This window comes from Acipenser ruthenus, chromosome 3, assembly GCF_902713425.1.
Source record: "Acipenser ruthenus chromosome 3, fAciRut3.2 maternal haplotype, whole genome shotgun sequence".
Classification (NCBI taxonomy): Eukaryota; Metazoa; Chordata; class Actinopteri; order Acipenseriformes; family Acipenseridae; genus Acipenser; species Acipenser ruthenus.
Window position 1 is genome coordinate 107567670 of NC_081191.1, and position 22448 is coordinate 107590117.

General features: G+C 37.5%; 1 protein-coding gene across 2 annotated transcripts in view; it reads right to left on the minus strand.

Annotated features, from left to right (window-relative positions):
* Positions 1–22448, minus strand: part of LOC117435721 (cadherin-12-like) — a 126739-nt gene that overhangs the window by 31054 nt on the left and 73237 nt on the right. For both annotated transcript variants that reach the window (XM_034059095.3, XM_059020745.1), the window contains 3 exons: positions 16777–16896; positions 10559–10726; positions 6577–6764 (listed from right to left, as the gene is read on the minus strand). In XM_034059095.3, the coding sequence (XP_033914986.3) occupies positions 6577–6764; positions 10559–10726; positions 16777–16896 (476 nt within the window). The remainder of the gene's footprint in view (positions 1–6576; positions 6765–10558; positions 10727–16776; positions 16897–22448) is intronic.

Here is a 22448-nt window from a genome sequence, read left to right on the forward strand (position 1 = left end):
CGCTCACCTATTTTTGAGTTTTAATATTACATTTTAAATAATATATTTTAAAATAGTAAAATTTCCAATATGGGGCCGTATTCTTGAACATCATATTAAATTTACCACCCCTTTTAAAAAGATGAAAAACAATAAAAAAGAAACATTTAATTTGCTTTTGTTAACACTTAGATAATTACTATGAACGATCTATGTGATGGAAAGTGCAGAATATCAGGTAAGTTATTTTAGTTTAATGAAAGAAATTAACATGTGTATTTATCAGAAAACTATTATTATTATTATTATTATTATTATTATTATTATTATTATTATTTATTTCTTAGCAGACACCCTTATCCAGGGCGACTTACAGTCGTAAACAAATACATTTCAAGCACCCCTGGCTGGACTTCAAAGACAAAAAGCTTGGTGAGTACTCGTTAATACTGTGAATTTACAAGACAAGAGCTGAGTAAATATTGTTTTATTAGATCCGCTGCCCCTTGACATGTATTAAGAATTTAAAATGTGCTACATTATTTTATTTTTTTTCATTAGAAATGCTGTCACCTAGTAATTATGAAAAAATAATAATAATGTAGCACATTTTAAATTCTTAATACACATCAAGGGGCAGTGGATCTAATAAAACAATATTTACTCAGCTCTTGTCTTGTAAATTCACAGTATTAACGAGCACTCACCAAGCTTTTTGTCTTTGCAGTCCAGCCAGGGGAGCTTCTCCTTGAATTCTTCCCATTTTGTTTCAGTCCAAATATCCGGCCAATTTTTATGTGTTGTCTCTGTGGTCTGATGATCGCTTTCAACTTGAACTACCGGTATGTCAGACTGACCGCTACCACCCCTGCACTGACTTGGAAGGGGCAAAGATGAACACACACTGTCCTCCGAAGCGTGTGCCGTTAGCCGCCCGCTTTTTTACACACTGCAGACTCACCATGCAGCCACCTAGAGCTACAGCGTCAGAGGACAAAACAGCCCTGGGCAGCTTACAGGCAAGCCCCCAGGTGCCCGACCAGACCACAGGGGTCGCTGGTGCGCGGTGACCTGAGGACATCCTGGCGCTCGGTCAATTGTGCGCCGCCTCCTGGAAGCTCCTGTCCTCGGTCGGCAAAGGAATAGCCTGGACTCGAACCGGCGACGTCCAGACTATAGGGTGCATCCTGCACTCTAAGCGAGTGCTTTTACTGGATGCACCACTTGGGAGCCCAAGATGCTTCATTTTAAAACGCATCTCAAGTGAAAATAAATAAAACAAAATACACCTTGCAGTTGTAATTGTTTTAGTGTAGCGTGCAGCGTATTCAGATTAGCCAACCAGAGCCCTCTTCCCGCTCCCACCCTGCTACATTTCTTTGCACTGTGTTCACGTGAATAGTCAACAGTGTGCTTGTCATGACTTTTGGTCTGTAGGTCCAACGTGCAGGTTTGACTGAGCCTATCACCCACAACACACAGCTCTCCACACAGTCTCGAGTGCAGCAACATCATATATGCGTTGCTGCTCCCAGCAAAAGTATACATTTCCCCTTATATGAGAAGTGGGCAAATGCTATATCGCCCAAATTAGAAGTAGGTAAGCTCCGTTTAGCTGAGTATACCCTCGACTACACCCCTGGCTTTACAGTCCTAGCCAATAGGTGCTTTATTGAACATTAGTTGACAACCAGGGTACAGGCTTCCTGTATAATTTTGCCATGCCATCAGTTCACCTCAAACAGCACCAGATGTAATTAAGTATATTGCATTGTTACAGTGAAAATATTGAAAACAGGGTGGCAATGTTCAATTAAATTCTACTTCATTATTATATGTGTTTAGAGGCTACTTTTATTCACATCAAATTCTAGGCAATAATTTGAACACTACAATGTAACGCCAGGTGAGTTGTTTTGGGGGAAATTGATTCATACAACAGATCTCTCAAGTGTGAATCAGCCTCTAGAGAATAAGGGTAATAAAACTACATGCTTATAAGTTTCCAGATCTATTATAAGAAAAGCTTCAATGTCTCAAAGTGTTCACTGTCTCTATGATGTGGGTTGTTATCCCCTTAAAACTACTAAGATACCTACACCTGCATCCAACCCTCCAGATAAACTGTGTCCTGGGTGTTTTACGCACTGAAAATATATGAATTACTCATGATATTTAAATTGAATGCGTAAAGAATTCACATAGCAATTTTTCTGCACAGCTTGAGTTTGCATGTTATCAACCTTCTTATACTTCGTTGGATCCCGGCATCTCAATGGTCAATTGTGAATATACTGCATGTGGCAGCTAGAGAATGGATCACAGAAATGCAGGGGCAGCTAATTGCAGCCTGCCTGGGAATTGCCAAAAACGCGTGACCAGTTTCAATTTTTCATTTACAAAAAAAAAAAATCCTGTTTAGTTGAATCTTCTCACTTGCAATGCGTGTTTGTGACTTGTGAATAAGCGATTGGATTCCTGATACTCCGCTGTCTTAGTCCCCCTCAACCTAGTCTACCAATTTATCTATGTCAGCTAAATTTTTGGAAGGTAAATATTTATAATAAATACAATATTCTGTGTTTAGAGAGATATTGCTATAGCAAGGCGATTAATAAGGAATACAATATTATTGTTTATTTATTTGCATTAGTCCAGTATTGCTACAGTTTATTAAAAATAAATATTTAAAATATAAAATATGTGCATGCAGGCCTTTTGTTAAGTTTAAAAAACATGTTCTGTTTGTGCAGGGATGAACATGGGATTTTCATGTTCGGATATTAGCTCATAATTTAAATATTCGTTCAGATTTTCGTTTGTTTTCAAAATGTAATAAAAGCCATTATATAGGTCAGAACGCAGGCAAAGACAGTAAACAGCGGGCCATAGACATGTTGTCATCAAGTAATAACATGAGGTTTACTTGTGCCTTTTTGTAGCTGAACAAGCAAACGAAAGCTGAAATTTAATTTAAATAAAACAAACGTGGAAATGGCGTTGTAAAATGAAGGGGAAAAAACTCACCGTTTTGGTTCTTGTTTATTACATTTCACATAGCAGAAAGTGACAACAAAAAATATATAGTATATAAAATCTATATAAAAATCACTTCACAACATTTCCAGCAAGTTGGGCACTGTTTAAGTGAGGCATTTGACTTGCTCTAAAGTAGCACAACGCATTTTTGACGCAGATGGTTTCCATAGAGATCACTATGCGTGCATGCACATAATCTGGTTTGTTTACTTTTTGCTGTCTAAAACTTTTAAATAGAGGCTCAAGAACTGCTGTGTTGATCCAGTTTTTTTTTGTTTTGTTATATATATATATATATATATATATATATATATATATATATATATTAATCTTGCATATCACAGAGCTCTTTTTTTTTTTTTTAATCTGTCGCGCAACTTCTGGTGAGGGGGTAAATAAGTGCAAGGTATTTTTGTCCTTTGTAGTGAATATGAACATCTGAGTTTTGTATCTGAATACTTGTAAAATATTTATTGGAATACTTGGATATTTGTTCACGCGACATATAATATATATATATATATATATATATATAAAGGATGGCTGTTTTTTTTAAAAAAAATGTAGTACTAGCGGCTCAAAACAATTACATCTCAAAAGTAGACAAATCTAAATCTAAAACAAAATTGCCAAAATGGTTTAATAGATCAATTAAAAAAAAATATTCAGAGAAAAAAGGCACTTTACAGAGCGTTTAAAAGGGACCAAGAACCAAGCACACAGAAAGAGTACTTGGAACTGCAAATGCAAGTCAAAAAGGAAGTTAGAAAGGCCAAGAGAGAGATAGAAATGAGCATTGTTAAGGGGGCTAAAACCAATTCAAAAAAGTTTTTCCAGTATTATAACAGCAAGAGAACATTCAAAGAGGAGGTAAAATGTCTAAGAGATACACATGGCAAAATCATAGATGAAGAGAAAAAAATATCAAATATATTAAATGATTACTTTTCACCAGTTTTTACAAAGGAGGATATGGACAACATGCCCCACATGTCGACCTGTTCCTATCCAGTTTTAAATAACTTTAGCATAACAGAGGCAGAAGTGTTAAAGGGACTAGGAGCTCTTAAAATAAACAAATCCCCTGGGCCGGATGAGATCTTCCCAATAGTACCTAAAGAAATGAAATAAGTTATTTACAAACCGCTAACCAAGATCATGCAACAGTCTCTTGACACAGGGGTTGTACCAACAGACTGGAAAATTGCAAATGTAATACCGAGCCACAAAAAGGGAGACAAAACCGAACCAGGTAACTACAGACCAATAAGCCTGACTTCTATTATATGTAAACTTATGGAAACTGTATTAAGATGCAAAATGGAAAATTACCTATATGGTAACAGTATCCTGGGAGACAGTCAGCATGGTTTTAGGAAAGGGAGATCGTGTCTAACTAACCTGCTTGACTTTTTTGAGGATGCAACATCGACAAAGGATAACTGCAAAGCATATGACATGGTTTATTTAGATTTCCAGAAAGCTTTTGACAAAGTCCCGCATAAAAGATTACTTCTCAAACTGAACACAGTAGGGATTCATGGAAATGCATGCACATGGACTAGGAGTGGTTAACCTGTAGAAAACAGAAAGTACTGATTACAGGAGAAACCTCAAAATGGAGCGAGGTAACCAGTGGTGTACCACAGGGATCAATATTAGGTCCTCTGCTATTCCGAATCTACATTAATGATTTAGATTCTGGTTTAGTAAGCAAACTTGTTAAATTTGCAGATGGCACAAAAATAGAAGGAGTGGCAAACACTGTTGCAGCAGCAAAGGTCTAGACAGCATTCAGAACTGAGCAGACACATGGCAAATGACATTTAATAGAGAAAAGTGTAAGGTACTGCACACAGGCAATTAAAGTGTGCATTATAAATATCATATGGGAGATACTGAAATTGAAGAAGGAATCTATGAAAAAGACCTAGGAGTTTATGTTGACAATGTGGGGAAGTTATAATAATGGCCAACAAAATGCTCAGATATATAGTGAAAAGTGCTGAATTTAAATCAAGGGAAGTAATGTTAAAACTTTACAATGTATTAGTAAGACCTCACCTAGAATATTGTGTTCAGTTCTGATGACCTCGCTACAAAAACTATATTGCTGGTCTAGAAAGAGTGCAAAGAAGAGGTACCAGAATTATCCCAGGTTTAAAAGGCATGTTATATGCAGACAGGCTTAAAGAATTGAATCTATTCAGTCTTGAACAAAGAAGACTATGCGGTGATCTGATTCAAGCATTCAAAATTCTAAAAGGTATTGACAATGTCGACCCAAGGAACTTTTTCGACCTGAAAAAAGAAACAACAACCAGGGGTCACAAATGGAGATTAGATAAAGGGGCATTCAGAACAGAAAATAGGAGGCACTTTTGTACACAGAGAATTGTGAGGGTCTGGAACCAACTCCCCTGTAATGTTGTTGAAGCTAACACCCTGGGATCCTTCAAGAAGCTGCTTGATGAGATTCTGGGATCAATAAGCTACCAACAACCAAACGAGCAAGATGGGCCGAATGGCCTCCTCTCGTTTGTAAACTTTCTTATGTTCTGGTGTTCTACCATTGCAAAAGGTTGCCAACATTTCTGGAACAAAATAGGTTTTATGAGTGTGATTCTTTTCTTTCTTTTGTCGTATGCTGTGTAATTCATTTTCTGTCGCAGAATTGCCGTTCAGCAGTTTTTTCATTCAGCTATTTTCATCTTGTTGTTTAGGAATGGAGGTGGAGGGTGTTCCTTTGAAAAAGGGCAGGACTGACAGTGATATGAACCAATGACAGACTGTGGCAAAGCACCCCGCCCCTGTGTGCATTTGTGTTACGTGTTGTATGCGTGCGTATGTTAATGTTGGTGTATAGATTGGTACACGGGATATAAACGGGTCTGTGTTTCACGTGTGTTTAAAGTGTAGATTTGTATTTAGGCACGAGGAGAGCACAAATCACTTCACGTGCTGGTTAAATGTAATATGTGAGCACGGGGTTGCACAGAATTAATTCACGTGCTGGGATTCAAGTGAATAATTAATTAGTAATTGAATCCCAGCACAATAGTATATATAGACGCACATTTCTTGCACTCAGGGTTAGGTGTTCGTTGAGTGGAGAACGGGATTGGAGCGGAGGTAAATGTTAAGAAGAATAAGAAGAAGAAGAAGTAGTATTAGTGTTATCTGCTCACCGTGTTTTGTTCGTCTGTCTGTGCACTGTCTAGTCCGTTTTGTTCGTCTGTTTATTTTGGCTACAAGTGCCGTGTCCTGTGTTTTTGTTGTTTCAAACCTTTTATTTTCTGTCTGTTATTAAATGCTGAGCGCAATCACGCGCTCAGCTTTACCAAAACCCCATCTCTGTGTTTATTTATTTCCTCCATCTGGTCTGGCGCCACCCACTCCAGCCATCTTTGTGACACAGACTCAGACTATTGCCCGGTGGTGTAAGGATGTAAGGGCAATAGTTAAATCTATGTTTGCTCCTATGATGAGGTTTTAACCAATCACAGGCCAGAATTTCCAAGCACTGAATTACACCATGTGTAAAGTAATTTAATGTACCTTTTTAAGTATAAGAATTCCATCTTGAGTTTGCTCGTTTGTTATAATTTCAAACATGTTTCCACCATCTCCTGGAACTATGCTGTACTCAATCTCAGCGTTTTTACCAGCATCGGGGTCATGAGCTTTAATTCTTCCAACAGATGATCCCACACGAGAAGACTCTGGCACGCGAAGGTGGAAGATACCTATTATAAAATAATAATAATAAAACAATATTGTTTAAAAACCCTTTTAAATTACTGGAACATATACAATGAAAATATGGATGAACCATGTCTTCAACAAAAACAGTTTCCATTATATATAGTAATAATATATCTTTATTTTTATATAGCGCCTTTCATAGTTGACCACCATCACAAAGCGCTTTACAGAGTTAGGCTGTGAACTGTGCATTACAGTATATGCAGGGTCACTTACAATAGGACATTGATTTAACATCTCATCAATATAATATAATCAATATTTAAATATGTTGATTATACCATACCTGCCAAAGCTCCTATTACAATGACAAACACCTGGTAATTTTACAAAACTAGTAGCAAGTAACTCCAATGCAGACATAAATATGAGAAGATTAAAGAAGGTGATAAAGGACAGGTAGAAAGAGCTTTTGGTAAATCAACCCAACCCCCAGTTATCCCATGAAGAAGTCCAATAAAAGTCAGTTATTCCTGAGTCCTTGACACATCTTTATAGCTGTGGAATATATTACCATCAAACATTACATAAAAAATACTGCATCAGCTATTGAACCATTTCATTAGCATACAGTATACAATTATTATTGTCTTACTTTTTAATGTCCCTTGTTCACAGTTCCCCAGCTTTAAGGAAGGATTCATTTTAAAATCTAGAGGTTTATGTCAAGACACATCGGTTTTTTTTAAATATAAATTTAGTCGTCGCCAATTTTTTTACCCCCATTTTCTCCCCAGTTTAGTATTCCCAATTATTATCTGTATCCTCGGCTCACCGCTTGCAACCCCCCTGCCGACTTGGGAAACGGCGGCTGGAGCACGCGTCCTCTGAAACGTGCTCCTGCCAAGCCGTCATTTTTCGCACTGCGGATCCACAGCGATGCCACCAGACCTATAGTGCTGGAGGACAACACAGATCCGGCGGCTCCACTGCAGAACCACAGGCACCCTATCGGCCACAGGGGTCGCTGATGCGCGGTGAGCCGTGGATTCCCCTGCCGACCTAAACCCTCCCTACCCGGGTGGCGCTCGGCCAATTGTGCGCCGCCCCCTAGGAACTCCTGGTCACGGTAGGCTGTGACATAGCCTGGATTCGAACTTGCGATCTGCAGCCTTTACTGGATGCGCCACTCTGGAGCCCCAAGACACATCATTTGACAGATGCAATCTTCATTTCAGCATGCTGATCAGATTTATGACTACATTTCTTAAACCAATGCATTTCTTGATTAGTACTAGATTAAATATAATGGAATAAATCCTGGGTATTGGGATTTGTAAAATATTTAAAGATGATTATTACCCTTTTTTCTGCTTATTATCTACATGCCACTACTGTTTCAATGACATACTTTAACAATCTTTTTCAAATCAGTTGGAGATCTAAGAACATTTCTGATATTCAAATTTAGAGGCATACTGAGGAGATATTTGTAATGATGACCATAGAAAATGATATAATACACAACTGTACTTTTTCAGGGATATATGATTTTGGAATTATTGGAAAACAAGAACATGCAACTCTTTAATGATTGTTTGAACATGTACAGGGTATTTGTTGCATACTGTATAACCAATGTAAAGTTTCAGGTCTTTCATAATGCTCAGACATTCTAGCAAAAGTTAACTTTTCGTAGTGTATTGGAGGTATGTGGAGAGGGTTGGTGTCCTGCATTGCTTCCTTTCCTGATTTAACGACACAAAACAAAACCAAGACCTTAGGACAAACAAGATGATAATAAGGAAACTGTTGGATAAATACAGGAACTGTCAATCAATCAATCAATCTTTATTTATGTATCGCACTTCATATCAATAACATCGTCTCTGAGTGCTTTATATAAAATAAAAAGTACATAAATGAGAAAATACTGTATATGCATAGCTGAGAAAATACATGAATGATGAAATAAAATACACAACAATTAAGTAGCAACAACAGCATTACCCGCTGTGCTGAACACTCTCGGAGACTGCACAGTGGTTGGTAGACATGCCATAAACAGAAAGGGCCAGTGTGTCAGCATGGAAACAATACGCATGTTGTGTTGGCCAGTCCTAGCAAAAGAGCAATATTGTGTTGTATTGGTGCTTCCACTGCCAGGTGTTACTGAGAGGGTGGACTTCTTGTTGCTCTTTAGAAAATTCAACACAGAGCTGATGGTGCTAGCAGCAATGTGACCGCCGCTAAGTCATGAGTTGATATGTTAACCACCTCACATAAGTGAGTGCTATTTTGTGGATTGACTCAAAGTATTTTCTGAAATACAACAAGGTTTTAGCTTAAAAAACTTTATTGACAAGCTGCAGTCTTTATTTAATTATTTTTGCTCTACCAAATAGCTCTAAATAAGCCTGTTTTACACAGCACTTGATGTTTACATCTTTGATAACTGCTTAAATAATTCCTACTCAGTTTGGGTCTAAGTTGTCTTTCAAAATTAGAAATTGTACGAAAAGTCAGTTTTTTCTGCGTTCCGTGCAATGTTTGCTTACCTCCGCCTCTGCGTGGGCTCCAGTCATGGCGTCCGTAGTGATACTTGCATTGAATCATGGGACAGCATGATGGAATCACAGGATTGATTGTCCTATCCTGCTTGCTGTGTGTTGGGGCGGAAGGAAGGTGGTCCAGAGTGCCACTTGTCCTGCCCGCTGGCTATAACTGCTATCAATGTATAATCATTGAATCACAGTTCAGCCAGAACACGGGGCGGGGGGTCGTGGCCCAGAGTGCCACTTGTCCTGCCCGCTGGCTATAACTGCTATAATTTTTTTTTTTAGAAAATTGCTTTTTGCACATCCGCCATTTTGAAGATTACAGACAAGATTACAGGTCGAAGACTTTTCTCAACATAAGTTTATTTTTTTATGCATCTCAGTATGTATGTGTCTCAGTATATAGTGTATGCATCTCAGTATATAGTGTATGCGTCTCAGTATATAGTGTATGCGTCTCAGTATATAGTGTATGCGTCTCAGTATATTGTGTATGCATCTCAGTATATAGTGTATGCATCTCAGTATATAGTGTATGCGTCTCAGTATATAGTGTATGCGTCTCAGTATATAGTGTATGCGTCTCAGTATATAGTGTATGCGTCTCAGTATATAGTGTATGCGTCTCAGTATATAGTGTATGCGTCTCAGTATATAGTGTATGCGTCTCAGTGTATAGTTTATGCATTTCAATATACAGTGTATGCATTTTAGTATACAGTTTATGTATTTCAGTATATTGTGTATGCATCTCAGTATATAGTGTATGTGTCTCAGTATACATTGTATGTATTTCAGTATATAAGGGCAGCAGTGTGGAGTAGTAGTTAGGGCTCTGGACTCCTGACCAGCGGGTCGTGGGTTCAATCACAGGTGGGTGACACTGCTGCTGTACCCTTGAGCAAGGAACTTTACCTAGATTGCTCCAGGAAAAAAAAAAAAAAAACTGTATAAATGGGTAATTGTATGTCAAAATAATGTAATTGTATGTAAAAATAATATGATATCTTGTAACAATTGTAAGTCGCCCTGGATAAGGGTGTCTAATAAGAAATAAATAATATAGCGTATGTGAATATCAGTGGGTGAATTATGCCCCAAACGGCACCTCATACAAGGACCCCACATTTAGCAGTGGTGTGTTGTCCGGTAATGTTAAAAACCTGTCCTGTGCAAGTGAGTAAAGTGATTTGCAAATACAGTTGACTTAACAAAGTAAGATATGTACTTTGCAAGTAGGAATAAAACAAACAAATCTCACTTTAATGTTCACTTACTTTTTGGAAATCTGGGTGGGTTGTCATTGACATCAGCAAGAGTAATGTTAACAGTGGTTGTTCCAGCTAACCCTCCCAGCTGTCCACCCATATCCTTAGCCTGGATGAGAACCTGGTACTGCTCTTTCACCTCTCTATCCATGTTCGGTAAAGCTGTCCTTATAACTCCTGGTGAAGTCATGGAATTCAATTAGAAAAAAAGGAAAGGATTTCATTTCACAGAAGATAATACATACTTCCTTAGAGCATAACAATGTTTCAATTAATGATTATGTTCAGAACACTTACGAGCAGCAGCTTAAATTCTAAATCACAATAATGAGACAGACATACTGTACATATTTCAGACTTGATCAGAAAAGGGTCTATTGACATTTGAAACTGGGATCATCAGATCTAATAACTTTCCCCACTGCAAAGAAGACTTACACTGAGGTTCAAACCGTGTACAACCTTTCTGACCAGTACAATAAACGACAGGTCAGCTCAATATCTTAATTAATCCACTGTACTTGGGTTCTGATATAAACAATAAGAAAAAAATGATCATGACCTAAAGCAGAGAAATGCGTGTTTACAACCATTTTTGATAATTAATTGTTATTATTTTTATAAGTTTTTTGGCAGATGCTGCTGTTATTATTATTATTTATTTCTTAGCAGACGCCCTTATCCAGGGCAACTTACAATTGTTACAAGAGATCACATTATTTTTACATACAATTACCTATTTATACAGTTGGGTTTTTACTGGAGCAATCTAGGTAAAGTACCTTGCTCAAGGGTACAGCAGCAATGTCCCCCACTGGGGATTGAACCCACGACCCTCCGGTCATGAGACCAGAGCCCTAACCACTACTCAACACTGCTGCTGTTATCGACTTACAGGTGTTACAGGGCAATATAAGGTTACAGTGCAAAACAATATTTAAATACAGTGCAGTTTACAGTAAGTACAAGTACTACTAGAATACAATATTAGATAAGAAGTAGCAAGTTGGGATTAAAGAAATGGTATCTCCAATGACATAATAGCAGTGCAATAGTGCACGGATAGTACCACCCTTAAGATGCAAACAATGTATGGGATGAAATAAAACTATTCTACTGTTTTGGCCATTGATCTTTAGGGGATCTTGTGCACTAGTTTGAATTTAGTGAACATACCAAGGGTACCAGTCCTTTGCTTCAGACACCAAGAAGAGTTTATCGTTATATTGATGCAGTTAATAGTCGGCATTTCCAAAATGGGTCACGGTTCATCTTGCATGGAGAAATCCTCTCTATGTTTTAAGCAATTTTATTGGCACGACATTTTTTAAGCATTGATGATATACAATGTTTGACCCGTCAGCAGACTTTCTATTGGTTAAAGTGGCCAATTAAAATAATGGACCATCTGGTGCTGCAAGCATACTCTGCCGAGCAGTAATGGTCACTATTAGCATTAAAGTCGTCAATCTTTGTTATGCGACTCATGACTGAAGTTGCTATTTCTAACTAAAGTTTAATAAATAGCAGGGATAAAGTGCTTTACATGGGAACCCAGCATGCTCAAAAACCATCACAAATATATCAAAGGGTGGTCTGTGTTATTTGCATAGTTGCATATCCAATGGAAACATATTGCTAATTTATTTTTCCCAGTGAAATTCAACTGACATCTGACCAGGCCTTTGTTGTTATAGCACAGAAAAACTTTATAAATACCTCTATTCACAGCCATTATGGGATGTACTGATCACACTTGTACTTTGCTTGAACAAAAGTTATTGTGTTTCTTGCTCTTATTGTATTACTTGTATTGTAACACTTAATGTATTTGCTTAAGATTGTAAGTCACCCTGGATAAGGGCGTCTGCTAAGAAATAAATAATAATAATAATAACATTCACCTTTGTTAACAGCTGTTTTATAATTCAAATCATGTTCTAAATCAATAGGAGAAAACTTTAAAATAATTATTGTTTCTACAGTGTACATAAATTCATATTTTTACTGTATGTGTGCACATAAACATCAGTATATGTCTAGAGCTACATACTATATAAGTGGTATGTAGATTAGGCCAGACCTAAAAAATAAATACTTCGTCAGAATTGCCACGCCCAAACAATATGTTTACTTTTATTTCAAATTATGAAAGTGGAAAATGAGTGCATTTCAAAAACTTTTCATTTGTGCTGACCCCAATTATTGCCACAACAGTGCCTTCACAATCTCACTTTCCCTACGTTTCATTTTCAGTCACCCAGTTCAACACTGCCAGTAGTAAGCTACTAACCAGTTTCCCTCTGTGTAGCAGCAGTGTGATTGTAGTGGTGGTTGCTACAGGGTTTCAAACAAACTACATTGCAAAAAGCATACTTTATACATCCACATGTATCAAATGACAATACTTTAAGTATATATGTACTGGTATATTTAAACAAGGTTTTATGTTTTGCTGCGATATTTTTCTGTATAGCATAAGTATTTTGCCATGATTCTTTTGCTGCATGTAGGCCTACTCTGGGAATACCTTCAAGTTTGACAGTGACTTTATTTTTTATATTAAAAAAGGCACTTTGTATTTCACTTGTTATACTGTTTTGTTTTTTTCAAAATATAATACTTGTGTAGCAACAAATCTAAAACCACATTTTGAAGACCTTCACATTTTGAAGACTTGTGGACCATGTACAAAAATATCTTTCTACTGTATGTTATTATTCCCATTTTGGTTTGTAATTTGTTGGTTTCTAATACATATACAAACACCAGATATTTGATTAATTTGTGTATTGTACTGATTTAATGTTGTGTTATCGGTTAAATGCCTGCACAAAAATAGATTTGCAAAAGGTTTACATTTCATTTTTGACATGTAAATATGGGGCAGGACAAAGCCCTGCTAAAAATGTATTGTTTGATGGGTGTATTTAAATGTATTGTGGGTTTATTAAATGGATGAAACCGATTGGTATTTAAGCAATGTGTGTCCTAAAATATGTCTTGAGAGGTGTTCCTTAAAAAAAAAAAAAAAAAAAAACAACCTGAAGAGAAAATGACCGATTTACATCACACACTTTTAATAAAGCATTTATTTAAGCTTCCCTCATATTAATTAAGCAACATTTTCCAACATGTAGTCCCAATTGTATTAATAAGCATCATTTAATGTTTTAATGACTGTGAGAGGGGAGGGATCTGGACTGGTCGTCAGGAGCATGCATGATCCTGTAGGGGGTCTGCACACCTCGTGTATTCCCACGCTGCCAGGCAATGTCTTGTTGACAGGAGTCAGCTATGAAGAAATCGGCTGACACTCTGTCATTGGCTGGGGGGTGGGACTATACGGTTTGAATGAATGAATAAAAGGGCACTGTTTTGTATCATCTCTGGCTCATACAGGAAGTATAGTGGAGCGTGACTTCACAGCAGAATCCTGAGACTCGGAAGGGAAACTGGAAACTCTGGAGCAGTGAGTTGGGGAGACAGTGCAGCAACTCCAGCGTGAGACACACAGACCCGGTGGTGCAAGCAAGCCACGCACCGGTTATTTACTTTATCACTATCGTAGATAGTTTAGCGAGACTGAGCCGTCCCACAGTGTATAGGGGAAGATACTGAGCAGTGCCTGTTTCTCTAGTTTTTCCTTAAAGTATTTGGTTTTCCTTTTTCCTTTTGTCTTTTCACTTATTCGTTTTTGTTTTACACATCTGTGTGTGTGTTGTATGGAGACTGGGCACAATACCATTGCTGGTAGAGTGCCCCGAACTGTCACAGAAGCACCTGCCAACTGAGCATGGACTAATAAATCTGGACCACTGTGCCGGCGTTTCATATTTGAGCCTGGTGTCTGCCTTGTGTTTTCCCACACCCTTCCACAGACATTTTAAATTACCTCTGAACTTTGTGTGAACACACCTTAAAAATATTAAAATATAATAAATAGAAAATGTATTTCACTCACCCTAAGGCAGATGCACTGACAAGCTCACATCTTCCTCCAAGGCAGACTCTCACACTGACTCAAGCATCGTCCCCCAAGGTAGATTATCACACTGATACACACACATCTCTTCCTCAAAGACAGACTCTCACACTGACTCAAGCATCGTCCCCCAAGGTAGATTATCACACTGATACACACACATCTCTTCCTCAAAGACAGACTCTCACACTGACTCAAGCATCGTCCCCCAAGGTAGATTATCACACTGATACACACACATATCTTCCTCAAAGACAGACTCTCACACTGACTCAAGCATCGTCCCCCCAGGTAGATTATCACACGGATACACACACATATCTTCCTCAAAGACAGACTCTCACACTGACTCAAGCATCGTCCCCCAAGGTAGATTATCACACTGATACACACACATATCTTCCTCAAAGACAGACTCTCACACTGACTCAAGCATCGTCCCCCCAGGTAGATTATCACACTGCTACACACACATATCTTCCTCAAAGACAGACTCTCACACTGACTCAAGCATCGTCCCCCAAGGTAGATTATCACACTGATACACACACATATCTTCCTCAAAGACAGACTCTCACACTGACTCAAGCATCGTCCCCCCAGGTAGATTATCACACGGATACACACACATATCTTCCTCAAAGACAGATTCTCACTCTGACTCAAGCATCGTCCCCCAAGGTAGATTATCACACTGATACACACACATATCTTCCTCAAAGACAGATTCTCACACTGACTCAAGCATCGTCCCCCAAGGTAGATTATCACACTGCTACACACACATATCTTCCTCAAAGACAGATTCTCACACTGACTCAAGCATCTTCCCCCAGGGCAGATTCTCTCACTCACAATAACACATATTCTCCCAAGGCAGAGGACAACCATGACAGTAACTCATTTGTAAACATAAATATTAATTATCCACACCTGTACATAATTATATACGGCCTATATAATATTATTGTTAAAATGTATGACTATGAATGGCAGCTTCTGTGAACTGCAGGATGACATTTTGAAACATGGCTCTCTGAATAATACTCAAAATAAGAATATTCTGTAGAAAAACCCAACATACTCTATTACTAGCCTAAATTAAGTAAAACGTTAAAACGACACCTTCCTTATTAATACAATTGGGACTGCATGTGTGAAAACGTTGCTTAATTAATATGAGGGAAACTTAAATAAAAAAAGATGTTCAAAAATAAAGTTTAAAAATAAGATTACTTAATTAATACTGTATAAGTATGCATGCAAGTTTTGTTAAAATAGCAAGTAAAACTACAAGTTTAAGCAAATGAGCACAGAATACTCCTCATTTTCTCTTGTTTTTTTTTTTTTTTTAAGGATCACCTCTTATAAAGCTTTCTAAATCAAAACGTTTGTAAGTTCATATAATATAAATGAACAACTCAGTGGCTTCTTTCAACAGTCAAAAGTCAAAAATAACCCCACCTCCATAGTAAGCCAATCAGATTGGAGATGTGTTATTCTGCCTGCGGGGCAGATGTGCCCCCAGAACAAAATTCATCGCAAATAACTGAACTAAGCGATTTGTATATCTTTTTTAGTTATTTTTGTTGCAATAAATATGCACAGCAGCGCTTTCACCCGTAGTACCTGTCAAAGCGTCTCTGTCGGCTTCCTGGTCTGGGGATGTCACTACCCAACCGTCCTGCCACAGGCTCCGTAAGACAGAGGAACTATATATATATATATATATATATATATATATATATATATATAGGTCTGGCCTTAAACAGCTTTTTAAATGTGTAAGTACAGTACTTTTTATATATTGAATATATTTAAATCATTTGGGATTGAATGTTATTACCCCTTCATATAAACTGCTCACAATTTGGTTTTAGCTAGTTCTGTTGTTATGTAACTAAATCCAGTTTTATTGTATTTTTAAAGCTGTATCTTAACAGAGTTAACGTGTGCATTACGAGGTCTTATCATATTTCTGCACTGATATGTTTACTGAACTACAATAATAAACTCTCAGTTAACATATTGACAAGATAACATGTGACACCAAGAACACAGTATAAAAAGTGTAGAAAGTAAAGTAGCTTGCAATGACTCGGGCAATCAGCTGACCGGGGTCACTGTGACCTTCATACCCAGGATGTGGAAAAAATAACAATAAATATCCATAAGTTAATCAAATTGTGGAACACTGTATTTTACTATAAAGCATCAGAAAAAGAAGATGGTATGTGATTACCTGTTTTAGGGTCAACTGAGAAGTAAGGTTGTCCTTGTAAAATACTGTATACAACTCTGGCACTGTTGCCATAGGTTGGATCATCAGCATCTGTAGCACTTATCTGCATCACATAGGTTCCTTTTGAGAGAGAAAGACAGAGAGAAATATATAGTGTGTATATATATATATATATATATATATATATATATATATATATATATATATATATATATATATATATATATATATATATACACACACACAATGAAGACAGCACCAAAATAAACATCATTGTCTTCTAAATTTAATAAATGTTATCCATTCTGTTCTGCTATAAAAGCGTATGTAATATGCTGGCTATAAGTTTTGTTTAATTTGTATTACTTTCCAGTGAATTGATAACCTAGCTTTCAGTTTTATACAATGACATATTGAGAAAAACACAGGGATAGTACTATGATCTGAGTAGATCTGTAAAATATGACCTTGGTTTTGTTCAAAAGTATCCGTGAAAATCGATATGTTGGCAATCCTGCAGCTTTAAAAATACGCTGTAATAAAGTCAGGTAGTAAACACACTGCTAGCTCAGGGAAAGCAGATCTACACCCTTTCCACATGGACAGGTGAGAATTGAGAGGTGCACCCCCAGCCCCAGTCATACCCACAGCCACAGCCTAGCATTGGGTGCACCTCGGTGACACTTTACATGACCGGAAAAGACTGAAAATGTTATTAATGTAAAAACATTGTTCACACCAAAGCTGTTACAAATTCTGAAATAGTTCTGAAAGGCAATCTACGATTGAACACATCTCCCAGACAGTTATAATTTCTAGACAGAAGAGGTGATACTGGTTGTTTAACTCTCTTCTCTCCTTCTTGCTTGTGGCATTGTGAATCTGTCAAAATGTGAAATACTGGATTTATTTTATGTGTTAGTCATAAACTATGACATCAAGGCACAAGGTCGTGGCTAGCTCAAAAAATAAATAATTCCAATGTTTTTAGTTGGGCCTTGACATTCTCCATATATATATATATATATATATATATATATATATATATATATATATATACACACACACTGTGTATATATATATATATATATATATATATATATATATTAGCGATATTAGGGATGCACTGAATCCAGGATTCGGCCCGAATATCTACATTTTGAGCAGGGTTAGAATTCGGTTCACCGATTCCGAATCCTGTATCTGCCCAGATGCACATCCATTTTAATGTTGTAATGTTGTTGAAGCTGACACCCTGGGATCCTTCAAGAAGCTGCTCGATGAGATTCTGGGATCAATGAGCTACTAACAACCAAACGAGCAAGATCGGCTGAATGGCCTCCTCTCGTTTGTAAACTTTCTTATGTTAGAGAAACAGGCACTGCTCACTGGTGGTGCACGCACTAAACAAGTCATGGAGCTGCTGAATGCACAAACCCCTGTATGCAACAGCACATTCACATCACACTTTTCATGGAGTAAAGTTATGCAGTAAACCTGTAATATATAGTAATGACAAACTGTTGTATACTTTTGTGCTTTGTTGCTTTGTATGTCAAACATCTTCTATAGGGATCATACTGAGATAAAAATAATAATAATAATCAGTGCACAGAAATATATATTTTTTGTAACTTTACAACTGTCAGATGTGCAAGACGTTGTTGAACAATATGCTTTAGTAAATTAAATGTTAAGTTATTGTAAAGTGCCAATACATGCTGAACCATTTGGGAACTGCTGTGTTTTATTAAAATATTTTTAAACTCTTTTGTAGACTATTGTATGTGTCACACACACACGGTGCATTTAAATCAACGTGGGTTTTATTTCGCAGGGAGATTCAGGTCACTCATCAGGGTAATTTTTTCCTCATAGCTCTCAGATTGGGTTGTCAACAGGCTCCAGAATCTCGGGACACTTTAAGGCAGGTCAGGTTTTTTTTTTAACTCACCTCTCTAAACTGCAATGTATTCGACATGTAAAGTGAGTGTGAATTGCTTGAGCAGTTTAGTAAATGTATTTAATTGTTTAATTGTGGTGGCGATTCTATCCGGAGAGCCTCGTAACAACGATTAATCATATTGCTTTAATTTTTTATACAGTAAACAATATCTATCAAGCTAGTGCAACACCATTATTATAGATAACTTTGCACTCACCTGCTCTCTTTCATTTATCCTTGTGGCAGCAGGTAAACTTTCTATTTGTTTAATATTTCTTGCTTCACACAGTCCCGCTCAGTGAGAGACTCAGAAAGCCAATCAGCTGCTGTATAGGTCTGATTGATGGAAACGATCCTCGCAGGCAGGTGTTGAACCGTCATTAAAGAAAATAGTTGTTTATTGTAAAGATGCAGCTCTCCTGTCTTGTAAAGGTAAAGTAAACGTTCTGCATTTTGACGTTTCTGTTGTGGGGGGAGGGGGCCAGCGGTAAATTGTGTACGTTTCAACCTGAAATCTTATTCAGGGATATATTTACGTTCGGTAGCTGCCAGACAACATTCAACAGTTTCCTTCAGTTTTCTTAACAGATTTTGTAGATTCGGTATTCAGTGCATCCCTAATATATATATATATATATATATATATATATATATATATATATATATATATACACACTATAATTGTATCTCCAGCCAAACAAAAAAATACATAAATAGGCAATGTTACATCATAAAGTCACATTGCCAATTCATGACTACCAATATATATTTTTTTAAACTGCTGATCCAAGCACTGAAAAGGTCGACCGGTTTTGAAAGTCCCACATTAGGTAAACACAATAAAGAAAACTGCCTTCAATATAAACCTTGTGAAAACATACTTACAACAGGCAGGAGACAGACTAGACACTTAGATTAAATAGGCATTGGGGAGCTCCATGTTCATTTAGCCCACATTTTATTCTGTATAAAAAGTGGAATCCATATAGTACCAAAAAATAGAGAATGGAGCTGAAATTCATTTTATGATATCACCTGATACCCTTGATGCAAACCTCATAATTCACAGCAGCCTGCCTATTATTCTCTATAGGCAGCATATAATATGCATGCAGCTGTTACGAGGTAACACATCCTACAGGAAAGTAAATAACACACTGACGCATTGATTATGCAAATTCTGCAGTCCCAAATATGACTAACATACTTTTCTCAAGATAGTGTAGTTATCTTTTCTTTATTCCCAGATCCTTTATGAGATTTGTTTCTTAAATGGTACACCCGCTTTCCAACAACATTTGTTATGTTATGTGGCAGGTTATCTTAAAATAGTTTACAGTCCTGGTTGGAATAAATAACAGCATTGAGGAATGCTCCTTCTAAACTGTACTGGTGAGCTACAGTAATTGTTATTAGGCAGTCGAAATGTGTTTATTCTGTCACACCTTCATATGGCTGTAGTGTGTACTGATATCTTCTAAAACTTAGCAGTTGTTAATGGTCTTTGTTGTTGAATGTGGAATTAAATGTATACATTTTTGTTTCATTTGATGTTTTATTTTCCAAAAAACAAAACTTCCGTTGGCATTCTAATGGCCCTTGATTTAAAAAGAAATGTTGCTATTGGATGTGAGAATATTATGAATATTGTGTTTTATTATAGCATTGTTTTATAATTTAAAATCAGGTCAACACAACAATATGTGATCTGTTAAAAAGACTTGGAATAAAACTCAGAATCTTAACACTAGAAGCCCTGCGGCGGTCATTTTGGCTGTTTTTGGTTTTAAAATGTAATTTTCTCCAGTCGTGTAACACATATGGGGCTGTGCGTTCGTGTACCTTTCTGTTCGTATATATATTAAATATTCTCACAAAGCATGAAACGCAGGAGTGTAGAAATAAAGGAGGTATATTACATTATACCTAACAGCCCCGGGAGCAGTCACATTGACGGCCACTCAGAAAACAATTGTATTGTGATTATACAGAACGGTATTCTACTTTATTATTTTTATTTACCAGTCCGCAATGTGTTTAGCTGTAATCAGATTAGTCTCTACTCTCTGCCTGAGTGAATGACTGACAGTCTATTGTTTTCAATCAGCCTTTTGAAAGGCAGGCGCCTGCTTGCCAGCTGCGCTGCTTTGGTCAGTCAATTAGCCTGTGGAGTTTTACAACGCAACAAAATATGGAGTTGATGTTTTGGATCAGATGACATGGTAGTATTCAGTGAAAGCTGGCTCCTGACGGTGGTCTGTTCAGGTGTTTTACAATGTATTGGACCTAGCAGCCATCAACTCCTGGGTACTTTACAAAGAATGCATGGAGAAGAATTTACCAAGGAGAGAATATAATTTACAGTTAGCACAGGAACTTCGCAAGAAGCATATGGAACAGAAGGAGACTGCCAAGCGTGTAACCACAGCTGAAGCTGGCAACCCCACTGAGAGCTGCAAGAGACGCTAATGCCAGGTTGGCAAGTGCAATAAAAATAAAACTTCAGACAGCTGTTCCCTGTGCAGAAAGACGACGTGGAGAAGCGCATTATCTATGTTGATTGTGAACAGCCTTAGACTCAAGGTAAAGGAATAGCCTTTTGTCGAAAAACAGAAAAATAAATTTGACTTTTTTTTTATAACTTCTTATGCTGTGCATTTCTGTAAAATGTTTTCTTCTAAGTTTATTCATCTACATTGTTCAGTTGCTCTTGCTCATCTGATAATAAACCGATTGCTGTTGAAAAGTTAAAAATGTATTGCTATCGTTTCAGTTTTATAAGTAGGTATGTTGTAAACCGATGTCTGTTCAGATGTTTATTTATTTACATTTTCTTGTATACTATTTACAGTGTTTTGAATACAGCTGTCAGAAAGATGGCTGCGGGGCTTCTAGGTATGAGTATCTCTCCGGTCCTTCTAGTGTTAATGAATTTCTAGTGTATTAAGAGATGTTAGGGGTCGTCCAAAATTATTGTAATTTTCTGAAAGCATACAAGGCATGTGCTGAAAATGCAATTTGTTGTTCAATGGTGGAAAAGGTGTGATTTTATTTGTTATACTGTATTACTCTAGTATGTGAATATGTGTAATTGATTTCCATTACACGAGAGTAGATGTTAAAACTTCATGCTGATTTGAACTCGGCTCTCGCCAAGATAAGCACCAACTAAGACGTAGCTTTACAGTAAACTAATGTGATCCATATGTGTCTCCCTCCATTTACGTTTCCTTCCATATGATGATGTAGATATCCTTCTGTCTGGTGTTAATGGCTGAAGTGTAATGCTGGCTCCAGGGATCAGCTTATTTTGCCTCCCTGGCGCATCAGCACACACAACGGCTGCGATGCTGGCTCCGGGGATCAACCAAAGTGCGGCCTCCCCAGCGCATCAGCATGACAACCGTCTGGATTGAGCTAAGTAGGGTACATCTCTGGGGTTTTCAAGTGGGCACCTTCCATCCTCAGTGTTTCGTCGACTAGCCCACGACACCTCAAGAGGGCTCGACGGTGATTCTGGCATCCCAGCATCACCCCCCTCCGTCCCTCACTCAACTCAGCCAAGCTTACTTACCTGTCCCCAGCCAGAATCTTTCCGTCTCAACCACAGCCAGTTGCTGCTCCTCTCTGCTGCTTCAGATAAGTTCTTCACTGTGCGACGCAACTCTTGGCCACTGAATCCGACGTCTCTGAGAAACCGGGTTGTAGAGTGTGCCACAAATCCTCG